We start from the raw sequence: 23,571 nt of genomic DNA on the forward strand, positions 1-23,571 counted from the left end.
ATAGAATTAAAATACCTTTTGGCTCTTATGTAGAACAGAGGTACCAGATCTTTTTGCAAAGTGCACATTTTCTGCAGAGTTGTTTCAAGTTCTGCCTAGAGCTGATCCTTACTCTAAAGGGAGATTTAGAATGTGAATAAACTCAAGACCTGTATCTCCTACCCGTCATCGTGTTCTTTATTCCACTCCTAGTCTGCTAGTACCTCCCATCCTTTGCCCTTGCTGCTCCATGGAGATGGGCATAATGGTACATGCTCCTGAGTGGCTCTTAACAAGGGCAGGCTGTGCACCAGGAACTCCTCCCTCTCAGCACACACACATACATGCACACTTTTTCTGAGCCTCTGTCATGGCTATGTTGATCTTGCCATCCTATTTCATGTTTTTATCTATAGAGAAAGGGAAAAGGAAGTGTATCAACAAGGGACATCCCACATATAGCACAGCAAAGTACTCCCAACACTTTTTAGCCATTTCAGTAGGTTCTCAGATTGTTTGCCAGCTTTGCAGTCTCCTGTACCCTGGTTTATGAGTAGCCTTTCTGCTTAAGGTAGATCATGAAGCTCTGAGATACCAGTTCTCTAGAATGTTGTCACTACTGTGACAAACCTGACAAAATGCATCAGTTTAATGGTTTTATCTGAAGATACTATTTCACCTACATGGTCACCAACAAGACAGGACTGGGCATGGCAAGAGGTGCCTTTAACAAGAATCTTGATGTTCAAGCAAAGTTTGAAGACAGTGTTTGAAATCAGTGGTCCTCTGAAAATTTAGTGTGTCTCAAATGTGCACTGACACTAGTTTAAACTAGATTTGCAACAGCTCACTTTAAGATTCAAATGTCTTCATTTCAGTTCTCGAAAATGCTGTGTTTTTCAAAAGAGAAAATAACCAAATTTTCTAGATGAGGGAGGAAATAAATACCTTTTTTTAAAGCAATTTTATCTAAACTCCTAATATTAGCAGCTAATGTTAACTGATGTGAAATGATTGATGAATAAATCATTGCATCCTGGCTGCACTGCCCATTGTGAAAAAACAGGCATGGTGTTTTAAAATCATGCCACATTTTCATATGAAAATAAATTGACTTTTGATCACCAAGCAATATTCTTGCTATGTGTGTAAATGAAGCAATGTTCCAGCATAGAAAAAAATTTAATTATGTGTCTCTTAATAACCCATTAAATCATTTATTCCTAAAAGCAAGACAGGAAAGTTGCAATTTGTGCCTGCTGCTATTTATACAGTAGATTTTGGTCCTCACAGCTCTACACAGAGCCCAGGCTTTCCTGCCCTGAGGAGGCTGAACTTTCTGGCACCTGCTAGGGAGTATTATTATCTGCATTCTTGGCCACTGGCATGCTCTAATCACCTCTTCTGAAAACTCAGCAGAAGTACCATCTTCCCATGTCAAAGGCTTTTCAACTTGCTTGATGTAGTCCTTCAAGTACTCCTGTTGTAGTTCTTTGCATGTTCCCACTCTTTGTTTAACTACTTCAGAAGAAGAATAAAAATTATCAGTACATTTCTTCAGGCAACAAGGTCTTATTCCCCATTTCTATTTTTCCCTCTCTGAAAAAAAAAAGAAGTTTGCTCACTGTTTAGTTGTTTTGTTGTTTTTTTTTTAACAGCTGATACTCTCTGGATGCATATGTACATCCCAGTTAACTCTCTTGAGTGTGTTCTGTCTTTTGATACCATCCTTGTACTTCTTGTATGTTTTGAAATTAAACACTGCTCTAAAAACATTCTCTAAAATTTGACACTAAGAGGAAAGTTATTCAGGGCATGTTCATTAGTACTGAATTGATACTGGTTCATAGTGGCATTAATGTTTGTATGATGGCATCATGTGAGCATGTGTTCAAAACAAGGTAAAAGGCTTTCTACTTGAGCAAGGTGATTTGATTGTAAGGCAGCTGCAGCTCATGTTACTACCATTTTTTTGTAGTACAAGTGCAGTATTTTATGAGCTCACAGGGTAAGGGTTCTATAGGCTGTATTTGCTTCAGTCATTATTCTGTATTTTTTCATGTGCTGCTGGCAAAGGAGATAACACAGTAACTACAAGGCTTGAGAAGACCTTTTCTGCATCCCCTTTCTCACTTGGATTATTGTCTGTGACAAGTGAAATACAAGTGTTCATATTTCTCTGTAATTTTTTAACAAACATTAGAATGCACATGCCAATACTTATCAACTAATTTTCATGCAATGTTCTTTTCCTAATTATATGCAAACTATGTTGCTGTTACAAATAGGTCCCAATATATGGTTCTGGGAGGAAAAAAACAGTGCTCTAGCTCAGCTGTGGGCATCTCTTAATTCTGCTAAGAATGGGATGCAGGCTGAATCAGTGTGTTTAACTGTGAATCTAAATGCTGGAAGGACAAAGGGTGACAACGAGAATTTTCCTTTTGTGCAGACCCTTGGAAGTGCACAGGTTCTGTGTGGCACAAGGCAGCTGAGAAGGAAAGATGTGCACCTGAATGTACAAAAGAGTTCACTGATTGTGTTAGGAAAACAAGTTCTTTGTGCAGTGTTTTCTTTGATGTGGTTAATTTGATCCCAGCTCTGGAGCTAGTGGGGGTGTCACTGATGATTGTGCCCAACTTAAACCAGACTCTTCTGGTCCCGATTGCCTCTCTAATTAGGTGTCATTCATCCATCATCTCCACACAGAAAGAGGCCAATGTCAGAGCACTGCAGAGCACAGCTTTTCCTACTGGGTAAAGAGAGTGAGATTGTTGAGGAATGGCTTGAATTGCAGAGACATGGTTCTATGGAACAGCTGTTTGAACAGAGTGTATAGGCCAGACTCCATCTTGATGTTCACTGCTCACAGCTTAGCTGGTGTGCTGATGCAGCAAGGCCCCCGCGGCCCTGTGACTGTGCTTGCAGTTTCTCACAAGATAGCAAATAGTGAAATAGTTACTTATAAGATAGTAGTATGTGATACAAAGTATATGTGAAACAGAGAGCTACTGAGAAAGGAGGTTGTGAGGTAGCACGTAGGCCTAACAGCAAGTAGGCTGGATATTATAATGTAACCCTGGACTAATAGCCAATAGAATAATGACACCTGTGCATATTTAGCTGAGATGCTTTATAAGCCGTGCTTTTGAACAATAAAGTTGAAGCTTGCTTATCAATCGTATTGATTGCTGCAAGTCTTTCCCTCACCGTTTCTCGCCGTCGGATCACGTCCCAGCGTGGGCTTAAAGTAGCAGAGTTGCCCTCATGTTTGTGCATCCAAATTTGTGGAGTTCTGTTGTGTTATCCCCTAGGGGGCTTGCTCTGATGGCCAGGAAATGCTCCATGTGCTTGTGTTCGCTGCACCATACAACTGAAAGGAGATGAACATGTGAAAACTGAACTGTTACCACGTGATCTACAGCCTTTTCCTAGCAAACCTACAGGGTAAATACACATTGAAACAAAATTCTGTAGTTCAGGTTAGTTTGCTGACTGAATAATATCATTACTAAAGCAGGCAGGCAAGCACTGTTTCTTTCTTCATTGCTTTGTATTTCATATAACTATAACACCATTTTATTTTGAGATCTGTGCAGATCCCTTCTGCAATAGCTGGAAATGATCTATCTTAACATGTCTTGAAATAAAATACTTTGCTACTAAGTGCAGCTAGTATGGGATGTCCGGTCATCTGTTTTACTGTCACATTCTCACCCTACCACCTAACAAAGTAATACTAGAAGCTCAGTACGCTGGCATGGTTTACAGGAGCCTGGAAGGAAGGTGAAATACAAAAAGGCTTTTTTCTTCTTAACTGTTTACAGCCCCAGTCTCTTGTGAATGCACTGAAGTTTTGCCACAGCTAGGGAATTTTTAGTTCTATTTTCATTGTCCTTTTTTTGGTTGGTTTTTTAACCTAGCAGTTTTGTGACAGGGTAAAAGGCTCACAAGTTGACATGTATTCATCTGGCCTGGTTCAGTGAAGGCTTTATAACTAGGGGTTTATGCTGCATTTTCCCTCAGATTATTTTGGAGCAAGCTGCAAGAAAAAGTAACCTTTTTTTTCTTTTGGCCTGTGAAATCACAGAGCCTTTCAAAAGAGGAAAACCCAAAGCATGTGCAGTAAGCTTTATCTGAGCAAGCTGCTGTTGCTTTCATTGCTATTTGCAGCACTTAACAGAATTTTACAAATGCACAGGCCTGAGGAGATAATTCTAGTGAATACCAATTCCACACTCAACAGCTGGGGAGAAACATAAATGGTGTGATGTATTACAAACCATATTATGGTAGGTAAGCAAAAATTCCCTAGTTAAATGGTGTGCATGCCTTGTTATTAGATAACTCTTTTTGCTCTTTTAAGATGACCTTCTCTTAGGAAGGAACAGCACAGATGAATAAGCTGATTAAACACCCTGTAGAGTCTGCTACACAAAAAAACCCGTGTCCTGAATTGCCTAATCTGTTTTTCCTTGTGGAAAGGAACAATATTTGTTTCTTGTGTCCCTGTGTCCTGTTCAAGGTCAAGAGAAGAAACCCACAGAGATGGGCTTTACGCGTCTGCCTCTGGAGATTAAACCCCTCTGAAAATATGGTGAACAGTTTGTCCCAGTTTCTGATAGTCCTCATCACAGGGACTTCCTCCCTAGTAAGATTATTTGTAGAGTAAGATTTTGGTCATTATAAACCTAAGTATTAAAGTCTTTTGTGGTTTCACAGAAGAAAGTAAACCATCATTCTCTGTATTTAAAGGGGGAGTAATTATGTGCCTTTTCTTTACAGACCAAAAGGAATTAACTCCCCCTGCAAAAGAAGCAGAGATTTACTTAAGAACCTCAACTTAGTTTTCCAAAGTTGCACCCAATGTGCCAGCTTTACATACATGGATACTGAGCAATACTAGGCAACTTCTACAACACAGGCCTTAGTGGTCATCACTGCAGAGCTCTCAAACAATCTGAGCTTGTGAAAACTCAAGGTGATGGTGTTTTTTTTTCCCAAACTAAATAATTTTACCTGTTTTATCCTAAACACTATGATGATAACATGCAGGCCCAGTGGAGATTGCTAAGCCCTACTGTTCTCACACTCCCCATTTCTTTATTGTCACTGAGCTGGAGAGGAGGGAGAGGTTCCCTGTGATTAATTGCACTGTGCTTGGACAAGAATAGTGGCTGGTACCATGAAAGCTGCATGTGGGATTAGGAACAGGATGGCAGGATGGTAGGATGGTGTGCTTTCCTAAGAACAGTATCAACACCTCTGTTAAGGCAGTTGCTTAATTCCATACAGACAGGCTTGTTCACAGCAAAACCAAAAAAAGCTATATGATACATATATTGCCAAAAAAAAGAATGGCAGGATGTTTCATAGGTCTGGTTTTGGTTTGTAGTTGTTTGATTATTTTTTTCTATAGTTTTTTTCCCACAAGGACATAATTTATTCCATTTAAACACAGGCAAGAGATACCAGAAACTCTATGAAAATTTTGTTTCCATCTTAATTAAGGTTTGTGTTACTGGGTTTTGTGATTGTGATAAAAATTACTAGTTATAATGAAGCCATTTGGCTAACACTACAAAATTATTATTTATTTATCATATAAAGTTCTCTTTAAACAAGTTTTTGCTTTTTACTGTGTCCAGTTCTGGGCCCCTCAGTTTAGGAAAGATGTTGACTTCCTGGAATGTGTCCAGAGAAGGGCAATAAAGCTGGGAAGGGGTTTGGAGCACAAGCCCTAGGAGGAGAGGCTGAGGGAGCTGAGGTCAGTTAGCCTGGAGAAGAGGAGGCTCAGAGGAGACCTTATTGCTCTCTACAACTACCTGAAGGGAGGTTGTAGACAGGTGGGGGTTGGTCTGTACTCGCAGGCAATCAGCATCAGAACAAGAGGACACAGTCTCAAGCCGTGCCAGGGGAGGTTTAGGCTGGATGTTAGGAAGAAGTTCTTCATAGAAAGAGTGATTGGCCATTGGAATGTGCTGCCCAGGGAGGTGGTGGAGTCACCATCACTGGAGGTGTTTAGGAAGAGACTGGATGGGGTGCTTAGTGCCATGGTTTAGTTGATTAGATAGTGTTGGACACAATGATTTCAAAGGTCTCTTCCAACCTGGTCTATCATAGTATCATAGTATCATTCAGGGTTGGAATATTCTATTCTATTCTATTGTAAACTGAGGAGGTTTTCAAAACTGTTTCAGTCTCTGAAGAGAGAAAAGGTTTTCAAACATTCTGTTGACATAACAGAAAATTGTTTATATGTTCACCTGTAGCAGCTTCTTCAGTTATTTCCATAGTTGGTTTGCAAACACCATTATAAATACATCTTTATATTACTTAATAGGACAAATCCCTTCCACAAGAACTCCTGACAGTTTAAGGATAGAAAGTAAGTCAATTCTTATCCAGTTCAGGTAGGCACACTGTGTGTTCACTTGTAACCACAAATTGCAGATCTCCAGGTTAAACATAAAATTCTGTGTCTCTAAAGTGTCACAAAGGTTTTTTACTGTGGTTGTAAATGCTTGGAACTTCTTTTCTGCCCCTCACACTGGAAGCAGCACATAACCAGTTATAGAGGGCTTGTGTCAGCAAGGAGGACTGGTGATCCAGCAGTTATTCCCTGAGCAAAATTCCCATTAAAAGCATTTAATGGAGCTTGTTCAACAACTGCACTGCCTGTGCATAGCAGTTTTTTCCAGGTTGTCCTTTGAGATCCCATCTCCCTGTTATTGACCAAGTTGTTTATCGGTTAAAGTTGCAGATGTGTTGCCAGGTGATAGGTGTTCAAGTGGTAGGCAGCATGCTGTGAATCCTGATAGCACACGTGACTTTTTCTGAGTTTTCTGAGGTAGGAATGTCTGGCTGCCCTCCAGTTCACAAGCGACTACACAATGTTGTCAGGGTTTGGGAACTGACATACTTTCCTTCATCTCATCATCTCCTATTTCTACTCTATGTTGTCCATACTTATTGAAGGCTTAATAATTTGGTTTTGTTGTACCGGCCCAGCAGTCGCTAAAACAAACACAAAGTTCTTCGTGGTCTTTGATAATTTCAATGAATTCATGTTTGATGCTTAGAATGCATGAAAAACTTAGTATACAGATTGTGAGACTGGTATTTTGTTTTGATAGCTATGTTTTGGACTGAGAGGACTTCATTCTTCAATACCTTGTATGCCGCGCTGTGATTTACAGTTGTGCAACATGAGGACGATGCTGCCGAGGTCACGTATCTACTAACCATGGCTAGATAGAATTACTGACTCTGCTAGTCCAGCTCAATATCCCAACAGAGGTGCATCTGACTGGGAAAAAAGGTTTGCCTTATATAGTCTGTTACACAGTGGGGACTTACTTTATACAGTTCTGCTCCGAGGTCCTCTGCTTGAGCAGGTTAGAACACATCACACAATCATAGAATGGTGAGGGTTGGAAGGGACCTTAAAGATCATCTAGTTCCAGCCCCCTTGCTGCGGGCAGGGACACCTCCTGCTAGACCAGGTTGCTCAAGGCCCCATCTAATCTAGTTTTGAGCAGTTACTGTGTTGGAGCCTCCACAACATCACTGGACACCCTTTTCCAGTGCCTCACCACTCATGGCAAAGAATTTCTTCCCAATGGCTAAACTAAATCTGGATTCTTCCAGATTGAAGCCATTAAGCCCAGTTGTGTCACTACCTACCTTTGTAGAAGAGCCCTTTCCAGCTATCCTATAGGCCCCCTTCACATGCTGGAAGACTGCTCTGCAGTCTCCTCAGAGAATCCTCTTCTCCAGGCCAAACAACCTCCACTCTCTGCATTTGTCTCCATAGGAGAGATGCTCCAGCCCTCCTCTGGGCCCTCTCTAATAGTTCACTAGGCTTGAAACCAAAGCTAGAAGCTTTACCTAGTGTCCTTCAGAAGGTGCAGCACTCCACACCTCTGTGCAGCCTGTCTATCCCAGCACAGGTCTGTAGGGCAGGTAGATGTTAAAGCAAAGCATTCCACTTACTGCACTTCTATGAGATGTAGAGAAAATGTGTCATGGAGGACAGCAGAAAAGCAGGCCCTTTGTGCTTTTAAGCACTATGTTAACATCAACTACTTGAGCAATATTATTCCGTGTGCTCAGCTGCAGTTTCTAGATGCAGCTGGAATGTGTGAAGTGATTGCTCTGCACTGAGACAGCACAGGAAGAATTCCGAAATCTCGGTGTGTCAGCACCCCTTGGAAAGTCCTGGTCAGGACTCTTAAGGGAGCTGGCTCACTAGCACACAACTCCTAATAAATACTGGCTCATCAGAGAGATTACAGAAAACTGGAAATTAGCTGAAAAAAAGTTGACATTAACTTTCACTTGAGGAGGACTGTGATGACCTGTGTAGCTGTAGGCTGCTCAGGTTACCATTAATGAACAAAAAGATGGAAAAGGGGAAAAATAGAGAAAACAGTCTTATGGGAAAACAGATCTTGTCCAGCAAGTCCTGATACACATTGTGATGGAGTTGTAATTTAGTAATCTGGGAAGTCAGAAGACAGAGGGTAGGTGGGATGTTAATCAAGTTCAAAGGAAAAATCAGATATATATACTTAAGAATAAGCCTGATCATCTGTTAGGACCACCAGTGAAGGACAGTGACAGCTTTACCACCCATTTGAGAGAAGACACCTGGATTAGTTCTACTGTTCAGAGTAATTAATGGATATCACTTGCACTGCTTTTAATTAATCTTAAAATTATTTATATTGCACAGTCATCTTTCATTTATATTCATCAGGATTTACCTCTGGAATCAGTGGAGTTCACTCAGTGGGTTAAAGACCCATCAGGCCAAACATGTGAATTCCAGCCCCACTGCAGACAGATCACTGTATTCCTACAGAATACATTTCATTTCAGCTCCACTGGCATACAAATGTCTTTAGTATTCATCCTGTGTAGTCTTGATGTGGTCTTCACCTGAAACATGTAAGGAACCTGGTGCCTGTGGCCTGCAGCAGCACGCTTTGCTGCCTCTCTGTCCAAGGTGCAATGTCCTTAATACAAATGTGTATTTTGAAATCAGAGCTGACCTACTCTGATCTTCTCCAGTTCTGCAAAAGAAAAGTACTGACTGCTCTGTCATAGTATCATAGTATCAATTAGGGTTGAAGGGACCACAAGCCACTCCAAAAGAGCTCAATGGAGAAATACTGGCTTATCACCCTCACTGGCTCTCATTCTGTCTGTTCCCCATTCTTCCTGTGTTTAAACCATTCCCAGTATGATTGTGTTGCTCCACAAATGGACAGGACTCAGAGCATGTGTTGTTGATAGAAACACCTATGATTTTTGACTTTTTCGTTACCTTAACATTTGGTAAGGTCCTTTGTCATATCCAGGCTTGATAACATTCCATAAACACATTCTCTGACATCCTTCTTATGACTCCAGCTTTATATATGCGACAACGTAGTCTGTAGTCTGCTATTTCTTCCTTTGTCATTTCTTCAAGAGATTCAATGAAGGCCAGGCCTGGAGTGATATTTATGGAGGTGTTTAAGTTAGTCTCTGAACTAGGGGCAGGAACACACAGTGCTACTATCACCCGAAGCACTTTTGAAAGGAGCTTCTCTGCAGAATACTCCAAGAAGGTGTCAAGTTTTGGGGTTTTTCGAGTCATGCAATTATCTACCTTTAACCTTTGGCCTAGATTTTTAGATGAAAAATTCTGCAATGTCTACTGTATCTAAATACTTGAGACAAATGTAAGTGGTTATTATAAAAGTCACAAACCTGAAAAACATGCAGTAAACCATGCCTTGTGAATGCATTTCCTTGTGAAGATGTTATTGTGAGGATAAACCATTAATAACTAATATTCAGTTTCCTTATAACCTGGAACCAGACTATTGGTTTGTTATAGTCCTTTGATAAAGGAGCTGCAGGTGTCTTGCAAGGGTGTGGAAACCTCCAGTAGTGTGAATGAACAACAATTTTTTGGTTCAGAGCTCCTATAGAGAAGGCATAATCTAATCTTACGTAAAATTATATGCCAAAACATTTAGTGTTATCCAGCTAACTGACTGTGTAATGTAAAATCATCTTCAGCCTTTTCAGTTTCATTTAAAGTGATATGCCCACACAAAGAGACCTGAAGTGATCTGAAAGCTTACCTGAAGTGATCTGAAAGCTTACTAATGGCAAATTAAACCTATTGGAAGCCTTCTGGCACCTTGGAGAGCAAAGGCTCTTTCTTTGAATAGTTTAACAACCTTGATTAGATATGTAGCATTATGAGTTTCTACATCTGCATGCATTTAACTTCACATTGGATTCTTTTTGATTGTAAGTTTGAAAGTTTCTCTTGTGTCTGTATGTGTCTTCTTACAGTGAAAAAGTCATTCAGCATGAGTTTCAAAAGCAATGGAAAGAGTTTGAGTGTAAAAAGAAGGACAATAAATGCATCTCTGTGAAACACATGGCTTCAATAACCTCAGTGGGATTATAATATGTATAATACTTGGGTTAACAAAGGATTATGTTTTTTTCTCCTCTACTCCACTGAAACAGGATATGTCTACACAAGTTTAGAAAACTCCTTTGCAGAGTTATCCCAGCCAGGCTGGGCTAGCTCAGGTACTGAGTGCAGGACAGTAGTAGCAGGAACAAAGCACAGAGGATTAAGTGTTGTCAGGTCACCCAGGAATTCAGATGGGCTTTGCAGCTCTGCTGAGCCCTGCTACCAGCACTACCTAGAGCATGAGTGAGCTAATTTAGTCATTCTGTTTGTCCAGTTACATACTGAATGTCCTTGTTTGAGCTGCTTGGTTTTTCACTTGTGTGAGCAATAAAAACCTGAATATCTCTTCATACTTGATTAAATCATTGAGTTTTCCCAAACTGTAGCTGCTCCCAGATAGCCTTGCCACAGTCTTGTCAGCAGAGGTCACAGACATCATAGACTCAGAGATGTTTGGGTGCTTTGAACTCTGGGCTCAGATGAAGACACAAACATGTTGATAACAGCTACAGGACAGGACTTGCTGCAGGAATAAAGACGTCCCTGTATGTCTCTACTCCTGCCATCCAACCATCCAGCTTGTCTCGGAAAACCTCCAGAATAAAGAAACAACAAAGCTGAGAGTCCTTTGTAATTGTATTAGGTACTAGAAGCCAGGGTCAGGAGGTGAGCACAATCACAAGTCAAAGTAAAATTAGTATCACTGTAATCTAAACCAGTCTCAGTGTTTGTGTATGCTATGTGAGTATTTCTTCTTACCTTCCTAACTCAGCACTGTGCTCAGCACTGGTTAGGCCAGACCTTGATTACTGTGTCCAGTAATGGGCCCCTCAATTTAATTCTGGGCCCCTCTTGAACATGTCCAGAGAAGGGCAACAAGGCTGGTGAGAGGCCTTGAGCACAAGCCCTACGAGAAGAGGCTGAGGGAGCTGGGATTAGCCTGGAGAAGAGGAGACTCTGGGGAGACCTTATTGCTGTTTACAACTACATGAAGGGAGGTTGTAGCCAGGAGGGGGTTGGTCTCTTCTCCCAGGCAATCAGCACCAGAACAAGAGGACATAGTCTCAAGCTGTGCCAGGGGAGGTTTAGGCTTGAGGTGAAGAGAAAGTTCTTCACTGAGAGAGCTGTTAGCCATTGAAATGTGCTGCCCAGGGAGGTGGTGGAGTCACCATCCCTGGAGGTGTTCAAGAGGGGACTGGATGTGGCACTTAGTGCCATGGTTTAGTAGTCATGAGGTCTTGGGTGACAGGTTGGACTTGATGATCTTTGAGGTCTTTTCCAACCTTACTGATTCTATGACTCTTCTATAATTATAAAGTTTTTTAAAGAACAGGCAAAATTTAGTTCTGCTAGTTCAAATGCTTGAATTATACACTTTGCACTGATGTTATACCCTTGGTGGTGTTAGGCATGGCTTCTTCTCCTTTACCCCCATGGTAAAATTAAATGGCTGCCCTTACCTGTCTTGAAAGACAGTGCAGGGGAATCATGAGCTCTTTTCCACTGTTGAGAATTACCACTCTTCAAGAACACTGTGTTTTCAGTTGTATTGCCTGAGATCACATTTGTCCCTCACCAAACAACACGAGAAAAATATTTTCTTTTTAATGGTGTTCTTGTTTGTTTGTTTGTTCTTGTTTTAGAGCTGTGTCTGTAAAGGGAAAAGTCCCTGTTTCTGCGATGGCATGAAAGGTAGTAAGGTAAGAACAAAGACATTGTTTGATTGTTGAGATTAGTTTATGCCTGGAAGTTGTTCATACATCAGCTGAGTTGAGGCAGTGAGTAAGTTTATTATGTGGTAACAGTCAACAGGTGCTACAGAGAATTCTAGAAGAAATCCTTTACCTTACAAAATTCTGTTAAAATAACTCTGGGGACACTGTTTATTTCAGAAGACTTTTACATTTATGTTTTTTAATGTGTTAGTTCAGCATCACAGGATGTTTGAGCACCACCAGCAAAAACACTGGCTGAAGCACTAGGTCCCTGTCAGACCCCTAACAAGTGCCCCACAGATACCATTGCCATGACAGCATCTCTCCTGTCACAGCATTCAAAATGCCACCTAGAGTGTCATGTTCAGTGCTCCCCTCTTTCTATCTCTGGACCTTACCCATCTCACCCTTGTCCTGTTCCTGAAGCAAAGCTGTGTGCACTGGGATCAGACAGACAAATCTGCAGCCCAAGACAGGGCTTGCCAGCAGTGAGGGAATAGCATTGAATCCTTCAAAAGAACTGAGCTGCAGCTCTGCCTCTTGCCAACCTGAGCTTGGCAGAGCCTTGCAGTGGCTTTTAGACAAACCTGAATTACACAAATGCCAAAAATTCTTTCAGACTCCTGCTTGTAGCTGCAAAACAACTGATTCCCCAATGAAAGGGGCATTATAAATAAAGGCATGGTGTAATTCAGGCTAGCTGTGGACACAGGGGCTGCTGTACTAAACCCCATCAAGAGATTCCAGGTATCTGTGGTTAGTCCCACTGCTCAGTGCGTCTGGCTGGTAAAGAATTACACTTTCCTCCTGTGCTTTCATTACCAAGAAAAAAGGTCACATTGCACCACAGTAAACCTGGAGTGACAGGACAAAGAGCAATGGCTTTAAACTCGAGAAGGGCAGATTTAGATTGGGTATCAGGAAGAAGTTCTTCACTATGAGGGTGGTGGAACACAGGAACGTGTTGCCCAGGGAGGTGGTTGAGGCCCCTTCCCTAGAGATATTCAGTGTAAGACTCGAAGAGGCCCTGAGCAGCCTGATGTATTTGGGGATGTCCCTGCTGACTGTGGGGAGGTCAGACTAGATGACCTTTGGAGGTCCCTTACAGCCTGGACCATTCTGTGATTCTATGAAACACTGCTGGGCTTGGGTTTAGGAAACTATTTCAAATTTAGGCAAACTTTCTCTTAAATACATTCGTTATTAAAACTCATTTCTATAAGTGCAAACGGAGACTACTTAGAAGCTTTAGTAAAACCTCTGAGCCTGGAGAGCACCCCATGGCTTGCTTCAACGAGGGGGCAGCAAGCTCAGTGGAGGTAGGTCGACGACTGTTTTGATTTCCCCTTGTGCACTAGTACCGAACTCCCTCCGGTGGCAGATTGTGGTACAACCGCAGCCTTTTGTACCTTTCTTGGGACGCTGGTGGATTAAATAAATGATCTGATATTAAAAACTGTGCCTGTTTATGATCCAGATTGCACAGAAACTTCATAATGCGGTTTCCATTTTGATTTGTGATAAAATATTCTGGAGTTATATTCTATCTATGTATTATTACTATAATTCAGAAGCTATTTAAGAACGGGTGAGTTTGTAGAAATTTAAGGGGTGAGAATCATTGGAAAAAAAAGCCAAGATAGTTTGGCTTCCCCAGGACTTCTGCTGGGTCCTCTCTTGTATACTGAATAATAGGATACCAAAACTTCTGCACAGCAACACTTCAAATGTTTTTTCTGTAAGTGTCCTGTGATAAAGCAATAGGAAAACTGACTCTGAGAGAGTCAATAACCCTTTTCTCTCATGTACTTTCAATCTAAAAGGTCTTGAACAGGCAGCTCATAACTGATGTAGAGCTAATCACTCTAAATTGCTGGTATCTGAAGAGCTCAAACACATTTTCTGTGAGTTTGTAGGCTTGAAGCACTTTAATCAAGATAAGGCTTGCATCTTCATTATGATTAATTGAAAACTGAAAATGGATATTGTAAGAACTTAATTTTCTTAATGTTTACAGGGTGAAAAAGGCTTTCCTGGTGTTCCAGGTCCACCTGGTCATCAAGGCTTTCCTGGTCCAGAAGGGCCTCCAGGGCCACAGGGCCCAAAGGTAGGAGTGTGTGACAGGCACAGAGAAACTGCTGTGCTGTGAAGTGAGCTATGACTTGGTAAAGAATTCCCCTCTAAAAAACAAAACCAAAGCAGGACCTGTTTCAGAGTTTTCTGTTAGTGAGGGATATTGTGTGGTCACCAGCTGCAATTGTCATTTGTGACTGAGTTGAAGTAGCTGATAGGAGTATGTCCCTTTCAACCCAAAGCATTCTGTGACTCCCTCATGTATCCCCTGTACCACTGAAAAGGAGAGCAAAATTCCACCATTTATGCAAGATGCATCAAATGCTTGTTTGCTTTAATGCCTGCAAATCACTGATTGATTTATATAGCTTTGTGTGCATGTGTTGGTAGTAAAAATATTGCATGTCCTTTTGAGATAGATGTGCACTGAAATACCTTGTTTCCCATTTGTGATGTAGGGTTCTCCAGGGCTTACCGGCTTAGCTGGACCCAAAGGTACACGAGTAAGTATTTACATTGTAAACAAACTTGTATGTGTTGAAAGTCAGCTTGGTTCAACAATTTGTGAAAAAGACAACATTATGGGTGACTTGAAAGTCTCTAACCTTGATGACATGGTGTATGTATATGCATCAGCAGTGTTTTAGAGCTTTTTCCTTCTTTTCTGCACCTTACGGACAGGGTTCATGTTGTGTGTATTTAGTACTGGGATATGCTATGACAAAATCAGACTAGAATTTCATGAAGAGTTTCTTTGGGGTGTGTTCTGTCTCTGTGCATAAGCTACCATTATACATGCAGTCAGAAGGTTAAGGAAATAATGATCTTTAGATAGAAATGTACTTGCAATCATCCCCTTTATGAATGTGATCATGAGAAAAACTAAATCATGAGCTTTTGTTTAATAGTTGTACTGTTATTTCTCTCTTTTTATATCATAGGGACTCCCAGGAATACCTGGATTTTCAGGTCCTCCAGGCCTTCCAGTAAGTTAAATCAAAACTGATTTAACCATTTCTACACTCTTCAGTACAGTTATCCTCAGCTCCATGTGCTCACTCTAGTCTCTGCATCAGTGCTGCCTCTGTCAGTTAGCCTAGAGATAAAAATCTCCAGGTCAGCAGTTAGTACTGCTTGTAATGATTTAAGAACACATTGTAATGTGTCAAGTCTTGTGAAACACTGCTTCAACACAGACTCTTTCAGTATTGCTGTAGGCAATGTGACTGTGCAAAAACAAAGCTTGAGTCAATGTTACACTTCTTTGCAGGGGGAACCGGGAAGTGTTGGTCCTCCTGGGCGCTTAGGAGTTCCGGGATGCAATGGCACAAAGGTACAAACCAAGATGAGTGTTACAGAGGTTGTGTGTGGCTATGCTCGGGAAGGGACAGAAAGCATTCTGAATTTTCCCCCTGATACAAATCAAAGTTGTTGTGTTTTCATTTGTGACTTTAGCAACCAGGAAAAATGTTAAGGCCGGAGGAAGGAAAACTGTTGCTTTATTGTGTAAGAGAGGTACTGCAATAACACCTGTTCTCTGCTGAAAAGTTACAAAGGAGCTTTTATGCTTTGACAGTTAACAATTGCATTAAATACCAAAGGCCTAGTCATAGTATCAGAGTATCAGTCAGGGTTGGAAGGGACCACAAGGATCATCCAGTTCCAACCCCCCTGCCATGGGCAGGGACACCCCACACTACATCAGGCTGGACAGAGCCTCATCCAGCCTGGGCTTAAACACCTCCAGGGATGGGGCCTCAACCATCTCCCTGGACAACACATTCCAGGGTTTCACCACTCTCATGGTGAAGAACCTCCTCCTCACATCCAGCCTGAATCTCCCCACCTCCAGCTTCATTCCATTCCCCCTAGTCCTATCACTACCTGAGATCCTGAGAAGTCCTTCCCCAGCCTTCCTGTAGCCCCCTTCAGATACTGAAAGGCCACAATGAGGTCACCTCGGAGCCTTCTCTTCTGCAGACTGAACAGCCCCAACTCCTTCAGTCTGCCCTCATAGGAGAGGTGCTCCAGCCCTCTGATCATCCTTGTGGCCCTTCTCTGGACACGCTCCAGCACCTCCATATCCCTCTTGTAATAGGGGCTCCAGAACTGGACACAGTACTCCAGGTGGGGTCTCACCAGGGCTGAGTAGAGGGGGAGGATCACCTCCCTTGACCTGCTGGCCACACTTCTCCTGGTGCAGCCCAGGATCTGATTGGCTTTGCGGGCTGCAAGTGCACATTGTGAGCTCATGTTGAGCTTTTTGTCCACCAGCACCCCCAAGTCTCTCTCCTCAGGGCAACTTTCCAGCCAGTCACTGCCCAGCCTGTATTTGTGCCTGGGATTGCCTCGATGCAGATGCAGGACCCTGCACTTGCTCTTATTGAACCTCATGAGGTTGGCTTGTGCCCACCTCTCCAGCCTGTCAAGGTCCCTCTGGATGGCCTCCCTTCCCTCCAGCGTGTCTGCTGCACCACACAGGTTGGTGTCATCAGCAAACTTGCTGAGGGTGCACTCAATGCCACTGTCCGTGTCACCCACAAAGATGTTGAACAAGACAGGTCCCAGGACTCATCCCTGAGTCGGTTGCGTTCTATGTGTCCTTCTGTTGAAATGGGTTAGAGAAGCAACAGATAATTCATTTTATTTCACTGCAAGTATCCAGCTTGCAGCTGACAATTCTTAAGACTCCTTTTAAGCAATTAAAAGGAGTAACATTAAGTTACAGGTTTACTTGTTTTCCTTTGCTCTATGAGCAAATGTTTCCAGTATTCAGAAGGAAGGAGTCAGAAGAATGCCTACTAGAAAAAAATCATACATTTCTGGTGAAACAATGGCCTGACCCTCCATAGCTAATAAAGCCAAGTGCCTGGGATAGTCAGTGAGGCTGTGCCTCTTCCAGCAAATATGGTGGTTAATGCAGCTGATGGTTTTAGTACGATAACATAAGGAACTTCTTTTGCAATCACATTTGCTAAAATTAGTCTAACTAATAAACAATCATATGCATTAACAGTCACTGTTTCTGCTTTCAGGGTGATCAAGGATTTCCAGGCCTTCCTGGCAGAAGAGGTGCTCCAGGTGTCCCAGTAGGTATCTGTGAAATTCATTCTTATGTGCTTTTATTTCTGCAATTTATAGCCATGCACCGAAAGAGTGTAGAGCCTCATGTTAGCTGGTATTAATAGGAAAACTGTGTGGTAAAGAAAGCAAAGTTAAAAGTGGTACTTTACCATCTTCAATTAATGAGTGCATGCAGTTTCATTGTCTGATGTTAGCTCTTCAGTGTCTCAAGGGATACTTGGGAAAATTCAGCACTCACCTCTCTAAAGGTGTTCAATATATATTTAATAGACTGCAGTTTCAGTTCATGCCTAAAGATCTTTGAAGATGTGGCCTAATAAAGTCAGGAAGAAGCAGGAATTAAAACCAAAATGTCTGGATGCAGTGATTTAATTCTAGTATTTCTTTTATATCTGTAAAATCATGCTTTTTGAAAGCAGCTTCTTGGCATTTTGAAAAGGAATGCTGTCTGTCAAGTTACAGTGGATCAAATCTAGTAACTTCTGACTATGATATTTACTTAACAAGTTCTCCTGACTTTATTTATTTGTTTGTTTGTTAAGATCAGGTTTCAAAACTGTTTGGTCTCCACAGCTTGTGGAGTTGTAACTCTGAGATGAGACTAGTTGTTAACAATATGCCCTTTCTTCTTGAATTGAAGTCTGGCCCAGTAAACATGTACCTGGCTGTACACTATGACCATGAAAATGAATCACTTGGAGGCACTGAGCTGAGAGAATATTCAGACTGTTCCTTTCACCATTGTCTCTTTCTTTTTTCCTGTTTTAGTAATATGATTGTTCTTCTCCCTAGGGTATTGCTGGCATCAAAGGAGAGAAGGTCAGTTATTTACAGCATGTTATGTGAAATAGGTATTGGTGAACAACCATTTGTGTGTGTGTGTTCAGTGCTGGAAGAGTTCTTTAAATCTCCAGTCATGGGAAACAGAAGGTTTACTTTCTAGAAGAAGCAATCACAAACTTTGGTGCTTCATCTGTACTGATTGCATTCATCTCAGGTTACAAAACAGTATTCAATTTATTTTTGCCTTTAACTACTGTTGTTGAATGTAGTGAATTTAACCCTTTTGAGTACACAGAACTAAGCTCATCCTCCAAACACATGGAAATCTGCAGATGCACTGAGGAGTTTTTGAAAAGGATCAAAAGTACCAAAAAGAAATTGTAGGTCAGGACTGTGGGTGGGTAACGTCGGTCTGTGTGAAGTGAAGACTGCTCCTAACAGAGAACTGGAATGCTTGAGAAAAGACATGTTCTGCTTAATGAAATCTTTTTTAGAGTCATCCATAGTGAACAGTTGCCATCATTTATAAGTCTGATGTTGCTTATTTCCCTACAAACTTGATTATAAGATTTGATCCACTACAGACTTCTACAGCATAACTTTTAATCTTCCTTTTTACCTAATTGCTCAGGGGTGCCCTGCAGAAGGATATAGCCAAGGGTATGGTGCAAAAGGTGACCCTGGATTGCCAGGAATGCCTGGACTTCAGGTAATGTGGAAATAATTTAGACTGTGAGATAGCTAGATAGGAAGATAAATTATCTATATAAACCCCTTTATATATGTGTGTATATAAAAAGTATTTTTATATATATAATTGTACTGTATTTTGTATTTTATATAGATACAATATTTTTTACAATGGTATCACTCATTTCTAAACCAAAAAATAATTCTGTATATTAAGACACTTGAAAGTTGTATAATCTGATTAATATAATACATTGAAAGTCTTGTGACATTACAAAATGGAGTACACCAAGACAGCAGTAATAAACTGTGCCATCAGAACCAATAGTGTCTATTAGGTGTTAACAAAGTGAGACAGGGAAGTCAGGTTGCAGACAAACAGTGGTTTAGAAATGGAGACAAACTGGTATTAGAATTAGGGGTTTGCCCCCTGCATGTAGACTAGCCTAAACAGTTCAGTTAGAAAGGATCTAGAAAGACCACCTCCTCAATGGCAAAAATTCCCCCTGAGTAAGACAGAGCAGTTAGACAAGCTCTGCTTCTAGAGTAGTAGCAAAGGATGTTAATAGGAGAAGGCAGAGCAGACATTCCTTTTGACTGTTACAATAAACACAGGACACTAAGAGGAAAATAAGATTTTAAAACTTCCCATTTGTTTGAATAGTGAAGCTTCAAAGTTTGGAATGTTTTGCATAGAATATTAGAAATACTAAAGGGCCAGCATTAGGACTATGGATCATGAGGATGTCCACAGTTAAAGAGGACATACAATGTCACTTGAGCAGTTTAGTTGTAGATAGGTATGTTTTCTCATGTTTCAAAATACATGCCAAGCAAGCAACAGTCAGGAGGAGCTATACTTCTGTGTTATGCTGAAACAAGGCAAGGAAATTCAGAGATGGTGCTGCTCCTCTGCCTGTTCTCATTTTACTGAGCACAGTATCATGGTATGCTCATAACCTTGCCAGAAACTTATTTCTGTTTCTTTATTAACACACAGGGTCCCCAGGGTGCTCAAGGATATCCTGGGGAACGTGGACCACAGGGCCCTCCAGGACCTTCAGTGAGTATAAACTTATACCTCACTTGTTACTTTAACCTTTGGTTTTCCCCAAAGCCTATAGAATTACACAAATAAATATTTGACTCCCCCAGATTTGTCTGAGGTCTAGAGACATGTATGTTTGATTTATTTTTTCATTTTTTAGCTTGTTTTTGTCCCTGATAATTTCTGTGTTTTCAAATGCATCCCTGTAGGCATAGATCTCATTTTTCAAATAATTAGCTATAAAGTCACTTTAAGTACTAATGTGTGTAACTGTAGGAAATGTATGTGTTTGCAACTAGATTGTATAGACATTCTGTCACCCACTCACATCACATTGTGCTTGTAAAGGTGGAAGAAAGAATAGTGGCATCACTCACATGAAAATTGGGTGCCTCAAAACAGCTCTAGTGGTGCTGAAGAGTGTAAATTTCTTTTAAGTCAAGGAATCATTCTTGTTATTTTTTGCAGGGCATGCCAGGGCAAGCAGGACCTCCTGGACCTAAGGTAGTCTCAGATTGGTAATAAAAATTAAACATTCCTATTATTAACTCCCTTGGTAGGTGTTTTTAAAATAAAAAATAACATTTGGGAATTTTTCATACTTTTTTTAACAGGGTCTTATGGGACTGAAAGTCATAGGAAGCAAAGGAAGAAAGGTAACTATGAACTGCTTAAAGAACTTTTACAAGCTGTGTTCTCTGCTTCTTCTGATACACTGTGGTAAAGTGTTTGGGGAAGGAAGTACTGTGAAACACAAGTGTTCAGCATATACATAGAAGTCAGTATATACATGGAAGAAAACAAAACATGGCAATTCATATCTAAGGACAAATTGTTTTCGCATAAGAGTAAAGGATATAAACTTCCTGATGAAGGAGTGGAAACCTAAGAGGAGTCAGTAGTTAATATTTACTAATATGTAGCATTAAATTAATTTGTATATAATTTGCACAGTGTTCCTAAATGCTGATGGAAGCATGTAAACATTGTTAAATATATAGCATCTGTAGACTCTCAGCTTCTTATGGCCAGCATCTTCTCAATGTCAGCCATTTGATGCTAGAAAACCATCAAGACTGAGTAAAACCAGGATGACTCATCTATGTTCTCACTTTGTATCCCATATCGTTGACATTAAGCTAGAAGTGACTAGAAACACAGGTGTTGTCTATGAGGACCTCAGCCTGCAGTTGGAGAAGCAGGGTAGTCAATCTAAATGTCCTTACAGGAGACTTTCAGAACTTGGGGCATCTCAGTTACGCTAACACTCAGCCGTGAGCTGGAACAGTGCTGTTGCACGGTGGGGTTGGTTTTAATTTTGTCATTGCTAGCATGAATGTGCTAGAAGTGTCCTGGGAAGACATGTGTAAATGGCATTGATAATTCATTAGCAGTAGCTCAGGTGACTGTGAAGCATTTTGCTTCCTTAGGAAAGAGTAGTGCATTTTTTTGCTGTTGTGCTGCAGATGCACGCAAAAGCGTTCCATGGGCTTAAAATCACTAGGAATTACAGATGTTGATTTGCTGAGCTCCACAGGAAAGTTCACACTAGGAACTTTCCCTCTTCTATAAGATCCTTAATGAGAGAGTGTGATGCAGCATTAATGCTTTTGGTTAAGAACGCATGCAAGCTAATCTTATCTGTCAGCATTATGTCACAATCACCTGTAATACAGTCAGCAGTTATAAGGCTATCACCAAAGTCATTTCATGTGCTTTATTGATTGACTTCATCATACCAAGAGAAAAATTACAAACAAGGAGATGCTTTCAATTCAGAGTTAAAATGGTCCTGTGACTTTAAAACAAATTTTAAGCTAATTCTAAATCCTGTAACAGAAGTCAGCATGTGCATTTTTACTTTCCTCATCTAGAAGAAGGTTGTTGTAGCGTTAAGTCTTCCATGTGCCTTTTTATTGGAAGATAAATAGCAGTTAACTGCATTAATATCTGAGTGTAATGACAGAAACACTTTCATGATGTCAGAAGTATAGCAATAGTAATTTGAAATAATAAAGCCACACTGCTTGTATTTGCCCTGTTTCTCTTTTTCCTTTCAAGGGTGACACTGGGTTAACTGGCCCCCCGGGGCCCCCAGGGACCGTTATTGTGACACTGAGTGGACCAGACAACATGACGGTAGTACAATTGTTAAACGTCACATTCAGATAACCCATCCTACCAGGTTTTACTTTGAGAGGACTTTTTCATCTTCATTGCTCAGATAACATTTCCCTTTACCCATCCTAACGTTTTTCAGGCTTGCTTAGTTAGATACTAAGCTCTTCTTAGAGTGTGTCTGTACAGCTCAGACGAGGCCTGTGTACTCACAGCGCATTTGCACAGTGACAGTGGAATGCTAAGTGGTTACTAGCAACCCACCTGCTGTGAAGCTCTGACTACATGAAAAGTAAACCACTTCTAGCTTTACCAAATCAACGTGGATTTTCTGAGTGGCTGTCACGGCCACAGCTATGTTGATCTCTGGGCCTTGTCACTGAAAATAGCAGGACTCTGTGTGGCTAGAGACTCACAAAAGCTTACAACCTATTAATGTACATTTAATCGTTTATTTTCTCATTGCTTTTACTGGAACAAGAGTAATCACGGAAAATACTGGTGAAACTGTGAGTACTGGAGAAAGAAAATACTCTGATTTGGCTTTCATTTTAGGTATTGCTTTGTGAATTAAAATCCTTGAATTTTGTCCTTACATACACACAGTTATGTGTCTTCACATATTAACAGATCAGGTCTTCAACCTGTCCTTGACTCTGCTTTCCTTGTTTAATTTGCAGCTAATCCATGGAGTTACCAGAGCTCTCTCTCCACTATGTGCTAAATTAAAAAGTGGATTTTGCATCTAGAATGTGTTGAGGAGGGGAGACAAAGGTTCAGCTTTTAGGCACAGCAGCTCTTCCCTGTTGAAATCAAATACAGACCACCTGTATTTGATTCCCACACACAGCTGTGGCAGTTTATGAGGGGGAATGGCATTTTTTCACAGACATTGGACTTTAAGGTTTAAAAACCATTCAAAACTCTTTACAAAAATAGTTTGTATATGAGTCTAAGCAGGTGGTAATTAGACAGACCATAAACTTTGGCTTTACAATGAATTTAGGATGTGACCAAAGCCATAATCATACTACACAGGAGGGTGACCTATCTTGAGCTAACAAAGACAAGGATCCTGTTGGCAGCTGCTGCATCTACCTGTTGGAGGTAAATGTAGCTCCAGTACAGCAGACAAGGTTTATTTGTGGTGGTTTTTTTTCCTTTTCTTTCTTTCTTGCAATTTTTGTTGCCATTTCTGGGGATATTTCCTCCAGTCCCCTTGTGTGCAATCAGAGGTATGTTGTTTTGAGCTCACTGTGTTCAGAAGTACATGCAGTTTATTTTTCAAACATCATGGAGTGAGGCAGGAGCACTGATGTGAAGTTTGTCTCTTAGTCATTTAAGAAAAGACATCTCAGCTTAAACTTTTGTTTTCTGCATAACAGGACTTGAAAGGAGAGAAAGGAGAAAAAGGATCAAGAGGACTTCCAGGGCCAATGGGGTTTACAGTAAGTGGTCAGAAGTAAATCCCTTAAATCCAGATGGTCAGGCAGCATCACCTAGTAAATGCTTCTCTTTAGAGTAGCATTTACAGTAGTATATGCTAGCAAATACACCACTTATTCCAACCTTGAATGAATAGAACTAGTGACTAG

The 23,571-nt window shown here is 40.9% G+C and overlaps 1 protein-coding gene across 2 annotated transcripts in view; it reads left to right on the forward strand.

The window, feature by feature from the left end:
• Positions 1-23,571, forward strand: part of COL4A3 (collagen type IV alpha 3 chain) — a 74,820-nt gene that overhangs the window by 17,430 nt on the left and 33,819 nt on the right. For both annotated transcript variants that reach the window (XM_068145516.1, XM_068145515.1), the window contains 13 exons: positions 12,109-12,165; positions 14,198-14,287; positions 14,712-14,756; positions 15,195-15,239; positions 15,524-15,586; positions 17,289-17,342; positions 18,130-18,156; positions 18,752-18,829; positions 19,811-19,873; positions 20,327-20,362; positions 20,473-20,514; positions 21,920-21,997; positions 23,362-23,424. In XM_068145516.1, the coding sequence (XP_068001617.1) occupies positions 12,151-12,165; positions 14,198-14,287; positions 14,712-14,756; positions 15,195-15,239; positions 15,524-15,586; positions 17,289-17,342; positions 18,130-18,156; positions 18,752-18,829; positions 19,811-19,873; positions 20,327-20,362; positions 20,473-20,514; positions 21,920-21,997; positions 23,362-23,424 (699 nt within the window). In that variant the 5' untranslated portion in view covers positions 12,109-12,150. The remainder of the gene's footprint in view (positions 1-12,108; positions 12,166-14,197; positions 14,288-14,711; positions 14,757-15,194; positions 15,240-15,523; positions 15,587-17,288; positions 17,343-18,129; positions 18,157-18,751; positions 18,830-19,810; positions 19,874-20,326; positions 20,363-20,472; positions 20,515-21,919; positions 21,998-23,361; positions 23,425-23,571) is intronic.

The sequence above is a fragment of the Melanerpes formicivorus genome, unplaced genomic scaffold (assembly GCF_026170545.1).
Source record: "Melanerpes formicivorus ecotype bairdi unplaced genomic scaffold, bMelFor1.0.p_v2 SCAF_12, whole genome shotgun sequence".
Lineage (NCBI taxonomy): Eukaryota > Metazoa > Chordata > Aves > Piciformes > Picidae > Melanerpes > Melanerpes formicivorus.